The sequence below is a fragment of the Dunckerocampus dactyliophorus genome, chromosome 6, assembly GCF_027744805.1.
Source record: "Dunckerocampus dactyliophorus isolate RoL2022-P2 chromosome 6, RoL_Ddac_1.1, whole genome shotgun sequence".
Taxonomy (NCBI): domain Eukaryota; kingdom Metazoa; phylum Chordata; class Actinopteri; order Syngnathiformes; family Syngnathidae; genus Dunckerocampus; species Dunckerocampus dactyliophorus.
The window spans coordinates 20,532,907-20,548,701 of record NC_072824.1 but is presented as its reverse complement, the minus strand read 5'-3'; the positions used below and the strand labels follow the sequence as shown (position 1 = coordinate 20,548,701).

At 39.9% G+C, this 15,795-nt stretch overlaps 1 protein-coding gene across 6 annotated transcripts in view; it reads left to right on the top strand.

Annotated features, from left to right (window-relative positions):
- Positions 1-12,603, top strand: part of si:dkey-92j12.5 (multiple PDZ domain protein) — a 55,395-nt gene extending 42,792 nt beyond the window's left edge. For 3 of the 6 annotated variants that reach the window (XM_054778899.1, XM_054778897.1, XM_054778894.1), the window contains 13 exons: positions 140-214; positions 293-577; positions 910-993; positions 1,649-1,842; positions 3,981-4,128; positions 4,224-4,295; positions 4,455-4,578; positions 4,699-4,742; positions 4,906-5,028; positions 5,236-5,349; positions 7,494-7,588; positions 7,699-7,822; positions 9,961-12,602. In XM_054778899.1, coding sequence (XP_054634874.1) covers positions 140-214; positions 293-577; positions 910-993; positions 1,649-1,842; positions 3,981-4,128; positions 4,224-4,295; positions 4,455-4,578; positions 4,699-4,742; positions 4,906-5,028; positions 5,236-5,349; positions 7,494-7,588; positions 7,699-7,822; positions 9,961-10,107 — 1,629 coding nt within the window. In that variant the 3' untranslated portion in view covers positions 10,108-12,602. Of the gene's footprint in view, positions 1-139; positions 215-292; positions 578-909; positions 994-1,648; positions 1,843-3,980; positions 4,129-4,223; positions 4,296-4,454; positions 4,579-4,698; positions 4,743-4,905; positions 5,029-5,235; positions 5,350-7,493; positions 7,589-7,698; positions 7,823-9,960 lie in introns of all 6 variants that reach the window. The other 3 variants (XM_054778900.1, XM_054778896.1, XM_054778895.1) reach the window with 3 other exon arrangements.
- Positions 12,604-15,795: the final 3,192 nt, after the last annotated feature.

Sequence of the window (15,795 nt, the reverse complement as noted above, 5' to 3'; positions counted from 1 at the left end):
AACCTGAATGAAAAGCAGGAACCTCATGTGGTCGTGGGGGGCTACCTGGTGCCCGCGGGCACCACGTTGGTGACCCCTGCTCTAGTGTGTCACATGTTTCCATTCATATTGTGTCTTTAAATATTTATTCTGTTTGCAGGATGGCAGAATGAAGGTTGGAGGCAGAGTGAAAGCAGTTCTTGACGAGCCTGTGACCCGACTGTCTGTGGAGAAGGTGCAAAGACTCCCTCACTGGAGAATTTCATCAAGTTTATTTGATTATTGACAGCTTACTCTTCCTCTCAAACACCAGACCACTGTCAAACTGTCTGTCAGCCACCCCGAGGCTGCCTCCTCATCCTCCACGTCAAAGTCTCATCACACAACTTCACCCCTTCCTGACTCCTGCAACTCCTCCGCCTTAGCCCTCAGTGCTAAGCAGGCGTCTGCCAAGGAGTGTATTGATTGGCTAGCATCCACTTCAGCGACTGACCCTCTCCACTGCCCTGTTGTACCTGGCAAGGAAACCACCATTGAGATTTGTAAAGGAAATGTGGGACTCGGTCTCAGCATTGTTGGAGGATGTGACACTCTGTTGGTGAGAGCGATAAGAGACATTTTAAAGCCATGATTTGTCACATTTTCAAATTATTATTAGCATTTTGTTCTCCAATAAGTGTTACTAATGTTTTTAGCTTTTAAGGCATTCCTTCAACCCTCCTGTTTTGAGCCACGTCAATCTGTGAGGACATTTTGGCAGCACAATAGCAGTGGGCATTCGAGACTTTACAACACCTCCCTCCCATCCCCCTGTTTTCCTTACTTTCCAGACAATTTCCCTCATTTTCAAATGCAAATGTTGACAGGTATGTTTTCAGGACAGTGAATTGCACTACAGTCTTAAATGTGTTTTCTAATATCTTCCACTAGGGGGCAATAATAATCCACGAGGTGAATGATGGAGGAGCAGCACAGAGAGATGGAAGGCTGCAGGCTGGAGACCAGATATTACAGGTACAAAACATATTTTAAAAATAGTAGATAAACTAAAGGTAACCTTATATAATTAAAGTCATTGGTGATGCTCCTTTTGTTTTTCAAAACTGACCAAGTGATGTTTGCTTTGACATTTTAGATAACTGATGCAGAGTTCCATACTCTATGTAGATAATGTGTCCATATAAAATGGCAAGTCGCAATAGATTCTGGCTTAAAACCAGCATATATGTTAACATAAAAGCTGCTGCTTAATGGACAAAATCTCACAGACACACAAAAATCTTGAGTGTAGAAACCCTTATAGATGCAAAGTGTGGACCATCTCTATATTTTTGATTTTTAAATATACTCTTCCATTAGACCAGTGGTTCTCAACATTGAAAGGACTGTGTGCCTCTCATGCCCCCCTGACAGTTCACCGCGTCCCCTTGGGGGGAGAAGCACTGCTATAGACGTATATGTGTACCGCTAAGGGGGCTCAAATGACGATGATCACTCCAAAATGTTCTATATAACCACTGTAAATTGAATGCATGTCCATAAAATTGGTTTGACAGATCACTGTCTTTTTACTGTAGAGAAAGCTTAAATTTCATATAGTTTTGTTGGGCATGGCTCAAGGTAATATGTTTTGCAAGCCCACAGTATGTAATGTCTCTTTTTGCTCTAGGTCAACGGTATTGACCTGAGGCAGGCCACACACGATGAGGCGATTGCAGTACTGCGCCTGACCACCCAGTGCGTTGACCTGCGTGTGTTCAGGCACCAGGAGGCCTACAGGGAGGAGGATCTGTGGGACGTCTTCAGTCTGGTGCTAAGGCCTCATCCTGTCAAGGGCCTGGGCTTCACCACTGTGGGGAAAAGGTATGGATATCAGTAATATGCCCCCTCAATAAATAAAGAGACATAGTCTAGAAACTACCATAAATGCTCTAATTATCACTGGGTTATTTATTTACCTAAGCCGCAAAGAGGATAGGTCATTCATTGGAAGCAGGCAATAATTGGTGAGAGGCTGTTTTGTCCAAAATTTCAAAACTTATATAAAGCAACTTATCGTTTACATATAATGCTTTGGAGTGCAACAGAGAGTGAAAAGGAAAATGTAGCTTTGACCACAGGGTCATTTATTAACAAGTATATTGCTCAACACAGCAGCAACAGAACCAGCGTTGTTGTACTGCTGATGACTTCATTGTAAACAACAGTACAGCAAGTGTAACACGCCAACAGCTGAGTTAGCATTGTTTTTTAATTGGATTTCTGATACTTTTGTTTATGTAAATCACCTTGCGTTGCAATGGAACATAGGTATAAAATGTCCTATACATAAATAAAATTGCCTCGCCTTGCCTTTCCTAGAGCAACCAACATTTTAAAGTGCATACAGAGGTAGATAAAGCAGCTGGATGCTTCCCACACATGATACTTCAAATGGTGCTACTGCTATCTTGTGGAGTTAATAACAACTACATAAGGAAGTTGCTTACATCCGCAGCTATTAATGCTAGTATTGTTGTCCTAGTTAGAGATTCTGGAAGTTTGTTTGTTTTTGTAGCCCATGCACCCGGCAACTATTGGAGAATCTGCCGTTAATTGAAAAGAGGTGTTAATTGGAGCATTTAGGGTATATTCGTCAAAACGTATTATTTATTGTTTTGTTGATTAAATGATATTACTCTTATACAATCGAATATTTGTCTTAACTTGTGTCTCGCCTTTGACAGTGAATTTATGGGTCCAGGCAGACAGGTGGCAGGACGAACTCATGTGGCTGGTTGATGGATTGTTTTTCTTGTATTTATGGGTTTCCCAACTGTGTCGTCTGTAATGTGATTAATGATGGCTCTGACCCAAAAACTCAATAGAGCATTATTGATGAACGTGTCTTCATAAGGAACAGATCCATGTCCTTCACCATGGAGCCAACAACTCATCTCCCTTCCTTTACACTTCTTTCTAACAACAGCAGGCTTCAAATTCTTGTAGTTCTAAAAAATGTGTTTATTTTGACTGTGGCCCAATATAGTTGAGATCTGTGTTTTGATTGAAAGGTAACCAGTCTTGGGTTTACCCAGCCTTTTGCCCAAAGTCAGCAGGGAAAGACTTCGGCTTGTACATAACCCTGAGCAGGATATGCGGTGAATGAACACACGATCATTTTATATTCTTACCGACTCAACAATAACACCTAGAAAGAAATTCTGAAAAGGATGAATCGTCTTTTAGTTGACGTCTTGGGATTTATACATACAAACAAATAGGGAGCACCAAACGACTACTGTACTCACGAAGGTTTCAGGTTTGACTGTACTCAGGCATTCATTTTGTATCTTGAATTGGATCTGAAGACTGCAGTTCTACCCAATGTTACGACAGGTAAATGTATTAACATGGTGTTTGCACAATACAGTCATGGAAAAAATGATTAGACCACCCTTGTTTCTGCATTTTCTTGTTCATTGTAATGCCTGATGCAACTAAAGGCACCTTTGTTTGGATAAATATAACAATGACACACATAAATAACTCATAAAAGTTGCATTATTTGGCAGTACTATGCTATAGCTATTCATGTATGAACTTAAGTGACTTTGGTTATGATCAAGAAAACCATGTTAGTTGCTAGATATCAGCTCTTAAATTAAACTCTCATGAGCTATATTTGTTATCATCATTATATTTGTCCAAACAAATGTACCTTTAGTTGTATCAGGCATTAAAATGGATCAATCAACTGAAGAAACAAGGGTGGTCTAATCATTTTTTCCATGCTTGTATATGGATAAAGATATAATTTAATCACATACAGTTGCAGCATCTTGTAATAACCATAACACTTAAAGATGCAATCCATGAAGTCACATTGCCACGATGGCACGGGATAAATAATTTTAGTGCAGATTTTCTACGGTGTTTCACGTATTTGCATGTTATGCAAAACAGCCCATCATTTATTATCTGAAACTAACACAGCTTTGACCTCTATTTTCTTCCAACAGTAATGACACCGGCATCTTTGTGTCAGATATCATCAAAGGAGGCGTAGCGGATTCGGATGGCAGGTTGTTGCTGGGTGACCAGATTCTGTCAATCAACGGGGAGGACGTCCGTGCAGAATCACAAGAAAATGCAGAGCGGCTTCTGCAGGTCTTTTAACTGGCACACATGCTGTGTTCTATGCGGTGTCAGCAAACCTACTTTTAGGGGAAATAATCACTTGTACACTTTACTGTATATGACAGAATTGCAGTGGAGTGTTCCACCTGGAGATGGCTCGTTTTAAAGCTGGATTGCAGTACCCAGACCGGAATCAGGTAAACTGTTTGCCTTGCCAACTTGCCTCAAACATGACTTGACCAACTTGACTCCTATAATAAAAAGCATTTTGTATATTTGTATATTAATTATAATATGTCTAATGTTCAACTATTACTATCATGTACTCTTTTAACAATGGTACTTTGTGAATGTAGGAGTACTTTAAGTTGTGTTTTATCCAGAGCGAAGACTCTGACTCCTCCACTCTGACGTCCTCAAGTGGATGCAATGCTTCTGTCAGCCAACAGAGGACGACAGAGAACAGAAAAGGGGGTCATAGTGAGTTTCACTTGTGTTCAGATTTGCTGCCCATCATCACATTTACATTGTTTTCCTGAGGGGATGGATATTTAACTTAGGTTAGGTTAGGTTAACTTAGCTCTCGTTGTGTTCCCACAGCTTTTGAAGACTACCCTGACTACAGAAAAGTAGTTATAAAAAAGGTGAGCGACAGATTAAATTTGTACATATTTTTAAGGTGCTGCATCATTGCTGGAGATACTTCATTCTGATATGGCATATTTTGTATTTATTGACTTTGGTTTGAGGATAATGTGTTGAAACATTCAGCATAATGAGCATATTCTTTGTGTGGCATCACCACAGGGTCCACATGACTCCCTCGGCATCAGTTTAGCAGGAGGAGTGGGCAGTCCCCATGGCAACATACCTCTTTTTATTGCTACCATGGATACCAATGGATCAGCTGCCAAAACACAGCAATTAAAGGTGTGTGTGTGTGAAATTGATCTAGCAGGGACAGACATCCGTTTATTGACGTCAAATTGTGGCGACTCACTCACAACTTATATTTCACACAAGGAGGTGCTGCACATGCATTTATTATATTAATGACAAATCTTGTAGATGAAAATCTATTTATAGGCCAATGTTTAATTCAATACAGTGCATGTTTGCATGCTGTGTTCCCATCAGCCAGGAGACCGGATCCTGAGTATAAACGATGTATCCATGGAGGGAATGTCTCACATCCAGGCCACAGCCTTGCTCAAGAACGCCATTGGCGCCGTCACCATGCAGGTAGACGCTGTGAGTGTGCCAACGATTTGCAGTGCCACACAGTTAACAACGTGTTAACATATTAGTGCTGAGCAAAGAACGACATAACGTCTTAACGCAGCCTATGAAAGTCATAATGCAGACCAAGTGAAGAGTTATTTAAAAAAAACAAAACAACAACTGATCAACACGGTCATGTGAAAAAATTGGTTGCACCCTAACGGTTCGGAAGACATACTAGCAAACATGTCATACATATACAGGTATCCCCACAGTTTTATAATCATTAGATAACTGGTCAATGACTGATGGCCAAGCAGTTGCTAAGTCTGGCCCAGGCCTCTGTAAAGGCATTTTGCGCGATGTTTTTTTATGTTTTTCAACCAATATTGCTCAGATCCCATTGGTTCTCAATTATTTTCTGTCATGCCGCCCCCCCCCCCAGGGGATAGAAATGTTTTCGCAGCCCCTCCCCTCGAATTGAAATACTATTGAGGAACTGGTAATATCTATAAATGTATCTGTACAAACCAGTGTTTGAATTGCAGTGCAGAATTCTGCATACGGTTATCTAATTAGCTATTTACAGACCGCAAGGCGTGCTGGGTAATTGGAGGGAGCTGCCGCCGGGCTACCCAGCATGCCTTGTGGACACTAAATAGAGTTTGGGTTAATTTATCATTTATGTTATATGTTAACTTGCTGTGGATGTGTTGTGCTGTTTATTTTCTTTGTACCATGATCGAGACTGTCGTTCTGTTTGATGACCCTCTGTCTGTTTGTATTGTGCGCGGAGTTAATTGTTGGCTAGCACTAGCTCCTAATAAAGGGCCTATCCTATATCGGGATATTATACAATAATTTCGTACCGCGTTTGAGGTAAAATCAAGGGTTGAGTGTACAGTCGTGGCTCGCTACATTGCGGTTTGAACATCGCTCCCTTGCTCTATTTTTCAAAAAGGAATTCATTAATACATTATCATTGTTTTATGGTTTACTATGGCCTATTATTAGTCAAAAAATATTGAAAGACAAGTCATATGTAGTATTGTGGTCACTAGGCGTCAGTAATGCTACATTGATTAGACGCTAGCTTAGATTACATTACCTTAACACTGCATGTCAGCCATGGCATGTCCGACATGATAGAGTGAAAAAAAGTTTGCCTCCCATTCCATGTGAAAGTGGTACATTTTTGGCATCTTATTTTGTCCTTCTCCACTCTGTTTGAAACACTTTTTCTCTTAAGTTTCTGTTATGTCCCTGTGGTGATCCCGTAACCTGCACATTAGTGCAATGTGGTGTAAACAAAAAATAATAAATGCGATTATAGAGGTGTTATTTCATGTCTACAGGGCTGTAATAATGGTGAAAACTGTATTTAGAAAGTCATAAACACGTTTTATATGCTTTAACTATGAAAATATAACGTTTATGAATATTGACTGCTACTTGGCATAAATTCACTTATTGCGGTTGTGTCTGGGACGAATTAACCGCGATATACAAGGGACGACTGCACTTCATTGTATGTCCTGGTCAGCCTATTGATAAATTTTAGTGCTGCTTCCATTTGGCTGGAGGTTTGTGTATTGTGCAAGTGTGAATAATTACTACATAAAGTCCCCTTTGCTTCTCACGGCCCCCCTTCACGGATCTCCACTATCCACTATTTGACAAGCATTGCCTTAAGGTGTGTAGCAAATTTTGTGGTTATTCAGGGAATATCCCTTAAGTTACAGTTGGTGTTTTGTAGAGTGCACTGAGCTGTGTGAGAAATCTCATGTCAATCCGATTTATGGACTATAATAACAGTGCCACCATGTGGTGTAGAAAAATAATAGCTCAGGCAAGACAGTCGATTACATGTTTTGAAAAATATCCACCCTTTTGTATGCAGCAATGTAGGAGTAGAAGAGTTGGCTTACACAGATCTTTTCACATGACTGTCCAGTTGTGTATTAAGTTCCTTTTTTATATATAAATATGAACCGACATCTGTAGTCGACAAACCTTTGACCTGATCCACCTCAAACATCTTTGTATCAAGTGTCTTAAAAAAACATTACTTCCTGAAATTGTGAAGACTGGTACCAGTGGGACTTGTCACACACTACTAAATGTACTTTAAACTATGATGCGTCACTATGTACAGAAACTGCGTGTGTGCATAGGTGGCATCAGGACGCAGCCCTCATGATCCCAGGGGTGCACATGAGCGATCATCAGGCCAGCCCAGCAGTCTGCCATGCTTTCACAACAACCTCTGGTAGGAACCGTTTAGCCTTGTAGTGGCCTCACACTTTAGTTCCTTGATTTTGTGTGCAGCGATTGGGCGAGAACACCTCCAGAATATGAATTGACATTGTATGCCGACAGCGCTCGAATGTACAAGACAGTGAGTCTGGAGAGAAGCTCCTCAGGCCTGGGCTTCAGCATCGTGGGAGGATTTGGGAGCCCTCATGGAGACCTGCCCATCTATATCAAAACTATTTTCAACAAGGTCAGATACAGTGCATGTGGGAATTAGTTCTAATTAGTTCTTAAAACCAACCCATCGTTGTAGGGTTGCACTTTGCAAACTTCTTTTTCTGGACACTTCTGACTTACTGCAACAACTTTTTTTGCCTTGAGCTAAAGACTGCCTGATCATTTTCTGTATTATAAATGTATTTTCCGTCTGATTCCAATCGTTTTTCAATATTTTCCTAAGTAAAAATCGCTGGATTTGCTCAATTCCTGATCAAATACAGGGCAGAAACCTAAAATGAGGCCACCATGAGAGTCACTTCTCCGCTTAGTGAGCAAGCCCCTCCCACCATCTGAATATTTATTATACACCATGACTTTCTCCAGCCTGAATAATGTCTTTAATGTAAGTGTGACATTATTATTCTTGCTAATTGGACAATAAAATACACAGAAATGTCGAATGGGAGGCACTTGCAGTAACGATGTATCCTGAAGGTTGAGGCGCGCCTAAGCTAGGAGGTTCTTGTCAATTGCTGTCCTTGCACAGCGGAAAAGGTGTCTTTTTTTGTTTAATTTATGAAATACACAAACAGCAGTGCCAGCTAAAGCTATAATTACTAACAAGTCATATGCTAGATATTTTATGCTCTGTTACATGTGTTTGACTGCCAAGATGGAGCATGATATACCAAAACTCACCAGGAGCTCATCAGACTATTACAACAAAGTATCACAGCTTTTCCTGGAGAAGGAAAGGCTGCATGTACTTTATATACAGCTAAAAGATAACAACACAAATGTTTTTCATTTAAGGAAACTATGGAGTATAACTAACTAAGGAGTATCTGAAAAGAATTTGAAAACATTTTTAACCTAAGTTAGTCTCTTCGGGGTTTTTTTTTGGTTATCCTCTTAATGAGCAACCTGTATTAACATAAAAAAAAAAAAAAACGCCAAAGGACTCAGTGCCTCACCAGTCATGAACCTCACCACACGTCAGTGTCTGCATTAGCCTTTTTCTGTGTAGAAATTTTTAATTTATCAGTTTTGCCTTTCACTTGACATAACACTTAACAACTTAGAAGTTTCAAAAATGTTCATTTGTCTGTATTTGTTTTAAGCTGCTGCTGCTCCTCTAAGCCAGGGTTGGGCAAACTTTTTGACTCACAGGTCGCATTGAGTTAACAAAATTGGCCGGGGGGCGAGACTATATATTTGATACATGCACTCTATTTTACACTTAAAATGATAACAGTCCACCTGGAATTATAGTGTCATACAATCTTATATATGTATGTGCGTGTGTCCCTTTTTTTCAGGAGCACTTTAAATATCAGACCGTATCAAATGACAAAATTACATTTTACAGGTTTTTTTTACTAAATAAGACACCCGGAATGTACATGAATAAAGGATGTGCTATACAATATGAACTACTGTATGAACGCTAAAACATTAACTATTAAGTATGTGAATGTCCCTCCTTTTTTACTTCCCAGACTGTGCAGTGGGTAGGTTAAGTTAACTTGTGTTTGTTTGGCACCGTGCGTGAGGTAGTTGTCTGGATCGCTGCATGTGAAAAGCTACTTAAACCATCAAAAGGTTGTCTCGGATTGACTGGCAAGTCATGTTGCCAGCTTGTATCTTAAAGATTGAATTTCTTTGGAAGCAACGGGCGGGCCGCATTCAAATGCTTGGCGGGCCGGATGTGGCCCCCCGGTCATAGTATGCCCACCCCTGCTTTAAGCCATCTGGCGGTGGGGGTGGTGGGTAGGTGCATTGTTTTGTACAATATTATGCCTAAAAAGGCACCTTAATGTTAAAGTCCATCCAAGGAAAATAGGAATTACCGTGGAGCAGACTCACCACAAACAACAAATAATGAGCCGACAAAGACTAGACAGGAAACTGGGAACTAAATACACAGACTAATTACGCAACAAGACACACCTGGGCTAGACACAAGTGAGCGGAGAGAGCTAATTGGAGCAAACACAGAGGTCAGGGCAACACACAGGATCCAATCACGACCAAGGCCACATGGAACACAGATAGCAAAAACTAGAACACAAACAACAGAACGTAAGGAACCATAGTCCACTGCACCATCACAGTTCGTAGTTTGTGAACGGAATGTAGCGTTGTGATATGCATCATTGAACTCTGCAGGGGGCAGCCATCGAGGACGGCCGACTGAAACGAGGCGATCAGATCATCGCTGTGAACGGCCACTGTCTAGAGGGGGTAACACACGCTGAAGCTGTGGACATCCTTAAGAAGACGAAAGGAACTGTGGTCCTTACTGTTCTCTCATGAGATTGTCTACCATTTTAGCACTTCATTCATAGCAGAACTGCCTCACACGGACCAAAATACTCTAGAATATAATGTTGTAGAGAGACGTTTTTTGTATTTTTTTTATTTACTATTTGTCAGCTACCTCTAACTGCTAACACAGCATGGATACATACAGTATACAGTTCATGTACTCCAGATTACCACTGTTACACAGCACTCCATGAAGATGAAGCTCAAATATCTAAGAAATAATCTTTCTGGTTTTGAATGGTAACCAACACAAGGTGGCCTACCGAGCAGTCATATGGCATATATGGTACATATACTACATGTATATACAGTATGGTACATTTCTTGTCAGTACTCAAACTATCTTCTTCAAACTTTTAGGAGTCACTGTTCAAGGCAGCAATGATGTCTGATGCCATGTGGCTGAAGGAGCAAGGGTCAAAGTTCGGGTGGGTCGGTGCATGTTTTTTGTTGGTCCAACTGTCCACTTTGCATGCTTTCGAGATTTGATTCTACAGTATGTGTAAAAATCAAATACCTTTATAGGTTTTAAATGCACAGTCATCTCTAGTTACTTTGTGCTTCGAATTTTGTGGCTTCATTCTGTCATGGCTTTTCAAAAATATATTCAGAAGTCATGCTGGTTTGTGGTTAAGGTAAGGTTAAGATAAGGTCTATTATTAGTAAAAAAAAAAAAAAAAAGCATATTGGAGCAAATTTTTAATATTTTTGGATAAATTAATAAAAATGACTAAATGAACTAAAATATAAAGCATTCAGAAGAAGCATTCAAAAATATATGATATGTAGTATTGTCACCTGTTAGTAATGTCAATGTAACAATTGAGACACACAAGCACTTGGCTTGATTGCCAGAACAGGCTTTTAGAATCCCTAACACGGGCTAAAGTTGTGGCCGTAACCCACGCCAAGCTAAAACTCAACTCTGAGCCCTGACGTCACTTCCTGTCCACCTACCATTCTGCTCTCCTAGCACCGGAACACATTTATAGCAACGCACACGAGGACGAGTATTATTTATGTCTTAAATGGCTTATTTTTACTTATTGTGAGTGGTAAGGTGACTATAGGGGTGTTGTTTCTAATCTAAAGGGCTCTAATAATGTTAAAACTGCATTTAGAAGGTCGTGAACAGGTTTTCTATGCTCTAACTGTGAAAATATTTGATTTATAAATAAGGAATCCTATATCACTGAAATTCACTTATCACGGTTGGGTCTGGAACCAATTAACGAGGGATTACTCCAGTTGAAGTTGTTTGTGGTAGCTGTGCTTATTGTTTGCATAAGTTGCCACTCTACATGCACGCTGTCATTGTTTTCCCTAAACTGCTTGGCTTTAAGTTGCCACTGATGCCATGTTAATGAATAGGTGTTCCTTAAAACTGCAACATGCCAAGTGCTTCTGCCAATCTTTTATATGGCATTAAGGTTTAAGGACGGGAAATGTGTCGTGTCTTGTTTGAGGACATCTCCAATGTTACGCAGCTCGTGTGTGGGTAGTATTGTGTTGCTATTGTTGATCCATGCGGTTATTGTGTCATGTGCAGGCATTGGTTAGGAACCATACTGATGATGAGTGTTTTCTAATTATTTATATATTCTTTTCTGTAACTTATTGCATTTAATGTATGTCATACACACATTCACACACAGGTTGGATTCATGTTACAACAAGAGCTGCTGTAAGTGTTCTTATTAAAATGATCATTTGTTTGTAAATGGCATTCTCTTGCACAACTTTTGTGTATAAAAGTGTGCAAAGTCGTTACATCACTGACTTATCTTTACTTCTGCTTTTTTCTTCGACTGTATTTTGGGGATCAGATTTGATTCATAATAATTGATCATCTCCTGAAACTGAAGGACGCCTCAAGTTTAAACAGATGTTTACAACAATAAGACAGAGAAAAGCACAAGTAAAAAGTGAACTTTTGTGTGTGTATGTGTGTGTGTGTGTGTGTGTGATTAATTAGTGGAGAGTCTGGTGACAAGATGACGTGGTGCAATACAGTACATTTGCACACAAATGTCTCCTTTAAGAGCTCCCTGCATTTAATCAATGCCATCTGTTCACGTGGCAAGCTTTATTGAAAGGCAGCCATGGCAGTCTGCTTCATCCCTCTCCAGATGAACAATCAACTGTGAAGAGCCTTTTAACGTGGATAAATGCCAACATGCTTTATGCATTTAAATGTGGTGTTTTCTGCATTTGAATCGCTCTTATGAAGTTAAAATTGGAAAAGAATAGCGTGTGTCTGTTGGAAGCAATGCATGCACTTTTGATTTAGTTCTATCACGTCCATCCAACAATAGAAGTCTTTCTACTCAATCATTAGGCAAGAAATTTAGGAGAGAAAAAAAATCAGGCGGGACACTCACTTATCACACAATCCCTTATGATTCAATGCCTCTTCTCTTTTCTTCAAAAAATGACTGCCGTCCTGCTGTCACGGCTGCTGCTGTTTTTTTTCCCCCGTCAAAAGAACTCATTTGACATAGAAGGCAGTAATGATCCTCGCTCAGGAGGGTGCCAGGCGTCGGCCGATTGACTGTCACCACATGCGACTGTCACATCTGTCACATCTAGGGATGTAAATAATAAAATAAAACATCAGAAGTGTTTGTAGCTCTATGTGCAAGATGCCTGTGCACAAAATGCAGCCACCATCTGATCAAAACAGAAAATAGCTTCATGTCCAGCAACTGACAGAGTAAGAACGGCTCCCGGTATGATGCAGCGCAAACTACAATCACAATAATAAATATTAATACCTCGTCACACGTAATTATTATCTTCTGTGTTTTTATTTAGGTTTCTAGGCTTAAAGGAGGGGTCACCAATGTGGTGACCGCGGGCAGCAGGTAGCCCCCCATGATCACATGAGCCTTCTTTTCATTCAGATTTTCAGTTAATGTGAAAACACTAGAAAGAAATGCATTCTGAAATACGAAATGTGAGTTGTGGATACCAGCATTTTGTTAATGTTCTGGTAAAACATGCATATTCGGCTTGTTTGGGTTGAAATACAAGTAAGATATGTTACAAAAATGAGTAGCTCTTGGCCATTTTCGTTTTATAAAAGCAGCTCTCACAAGAACAAATGCTGGAGACCACTGTCTTAAAGTTAATGACTTCAAATGCTCTTGTGTGTTGTGGGAAAATGAATCCTCAGAGAAGCATGCTTGTCACGTGCCATGACATATTGTTGGAATAATAACCTGAAGCCAGCGACATTTAGACAAAGTCATGTGGTTAGAGCAACACAATCCACACATGATGCCATCCAAAATAGAATCTGATAGGATAATTACTTTATTTCCCAGTGCTGATAGCAATGAGTTGTCTCGGTGCATTCATTCATTAGGATATACAGTATAAGCTATGGGCTATTAACTAGTGCAGGGGTGTCAAACTCGTTTTCATTGAGGGCCACATCGCTGTTATGGCTGCCTTCATAGGGCCACTTGTAACTGTTAATGTATGCTGTATAAATATAAATATACCTCATGATAGTATTACTTAAATATATAGTAGACATTTGCCTTATTAAACATAAAAAAATAATCCCAAAAGAAGAGCAAGGTAAACAGGGTCTATTGCAGGTGTCAACGGATAGCTGATTTTGAGTAGCTATCTGGGTGAACGAATATGTGCATCAACTCTCTTTGTGCTTTTGTAGCTGTTGAATTAAGATATGATGCCTCTTTTTTCATGACAAATTACCACAAAATAGCACAAAAAGAGAAGGACCGCTCTATTTGAGCAGGGATCTGCTTTTCAAATAAAGTACAATGAAATATTGCCAGTTGTTTAAATAAAACGCATGTACAGTAGCTGGCCTCTCCTTTCATTTAGTCGACTGTTTGGTTGAGAAGAATTTGGACAATCACCAACTTTTTTACACCACCACAATGAATTGGAAATAAAATACTCAACATATGATTAAAGTGTAGACTTTTAACTTTAATTTAAGATGTTTCACCCAAATTTGGCATTTACCATTTTGGAACGACAGCCATTTTATGCATCGAGTATCATTATTAAAATTGACATCCTTCCCGTGGCTGAGATAAAGTTCGGCACTCTCAACATCCATGCCTCATGTGATTACCATCTAATGGCACAAAGGACATTTTCCATCAAGTCTAAATTTAAAGAGAAAAACAGATTTGTACATACAGCGGTGTGAGAAAGTGTTTGCCCCCTTCCTAATTTCTTAGCTTTGCATGTTTGTCACACTTACATGTTTGAGATCATCAAACAAATTTAAATATTTGTCAATGACAACTGAAAAAAAAATGCAGATTTTAAATGAAAAGTCCAAAGGAAAAAAGTCCAAACCTACATGGCCCTGTGCGAAAAAGCGATTGTCCCCCTGTGAAAACGTAACTTAACTGTGATTAATCGAGATCTATCAGTCAGGAAACGGTTCTAAAGCCATTTCTAAAGCTTTGGGACTCCAGCAAACCACAGTGAGAGACATTATCCACAAATTGCGAAAACATGGAACAGTGGTGAACCTTCCCAGGAGTGGTCGGCCAACCAAAATTACCCCAAGAGCGCAGCGGCGACTCATCCAAGAGGTCACGAAAGATCCCGCAACAACATCCAAAGAACTGCAGACCTCACTTGCTTCAGTTAAGGTCAGTGTTCATGACACTGGGCGAAAACGGCCTGCATGGCGGAGTTCCAAGACCAAAACCACCGCTGAACAAAAAGCACATTAAGGCTCGTCTCAATTTTGCCAGAAAACATCGTTGATGATCCCCACAACCTTTGGCAAAATACTGATGAGACAAAAGTTTATCTTTTTGGAAGGTGTGTGTCCAATTACATCTTGTGTAAAATTAATGCCACATTTCAGAAAAAGAAGCATCAACTGTAAAAGTAAAATATGGTGGTGGTAGTGTGATAGTCTGGGGTTGTTTTTCTGCTTTAAGACCTGGAAGACTTGCTGTGATAAATGGAACCATCAATTCTACTGTCTACCAAACAATCCTGAAGGAGAATGTCCAGTCATCTGTTTGTAACCTCAAGCTGAAACAAACTTGGGTTTTGCAGCGGGACAATGATCCAAAACACACCAGCAAGTCAGCCTCCGAATGGCTGAAGAAAAACTAAATGAAGACTTTGAAGTGGCCTCGTCCTAGTCCTGACCTGAATCCTACTGAGATGCTGTGGCATGAATTACAACAATTTTCCAAACATGAATGGCCAAAATTCCTCCACAGATCTGTGAGAGACTCGTTGCAAGTTATCGCAAATGCTTGATTGCAGTTGTTGCTGCTACGGGTGGCCCAACCAGTTATTAGGTTTAGGGGGCAATCACTTTTCCACACAGTGTCATGGAGGTTTGGATTATTTTTTTCTCCCTTAATAATATATATTTTTTAATTTAAAAATTGCATTTTGAGTTTGGTTGTGTTGTCATTCACTAATATTTAAATTTGTTTGATAATCTGAAACATTTCAGTGTGACAAATATGCAAAAAAATAAGAAATCAGGAAGGGGGCAAATACTTTTTAACCTTTTGGTACAAATTAGTCATGGAAAACAATGCACCATTGCATAACCATCAGTTGTTTGAGACTTTCCTTCTTGCAGATGCCTTGCCAGGCCTTCACTTGCTGCTTGTTTGTGGGTCTTACTGCGTTCACTTTTGTCTTCAGCAA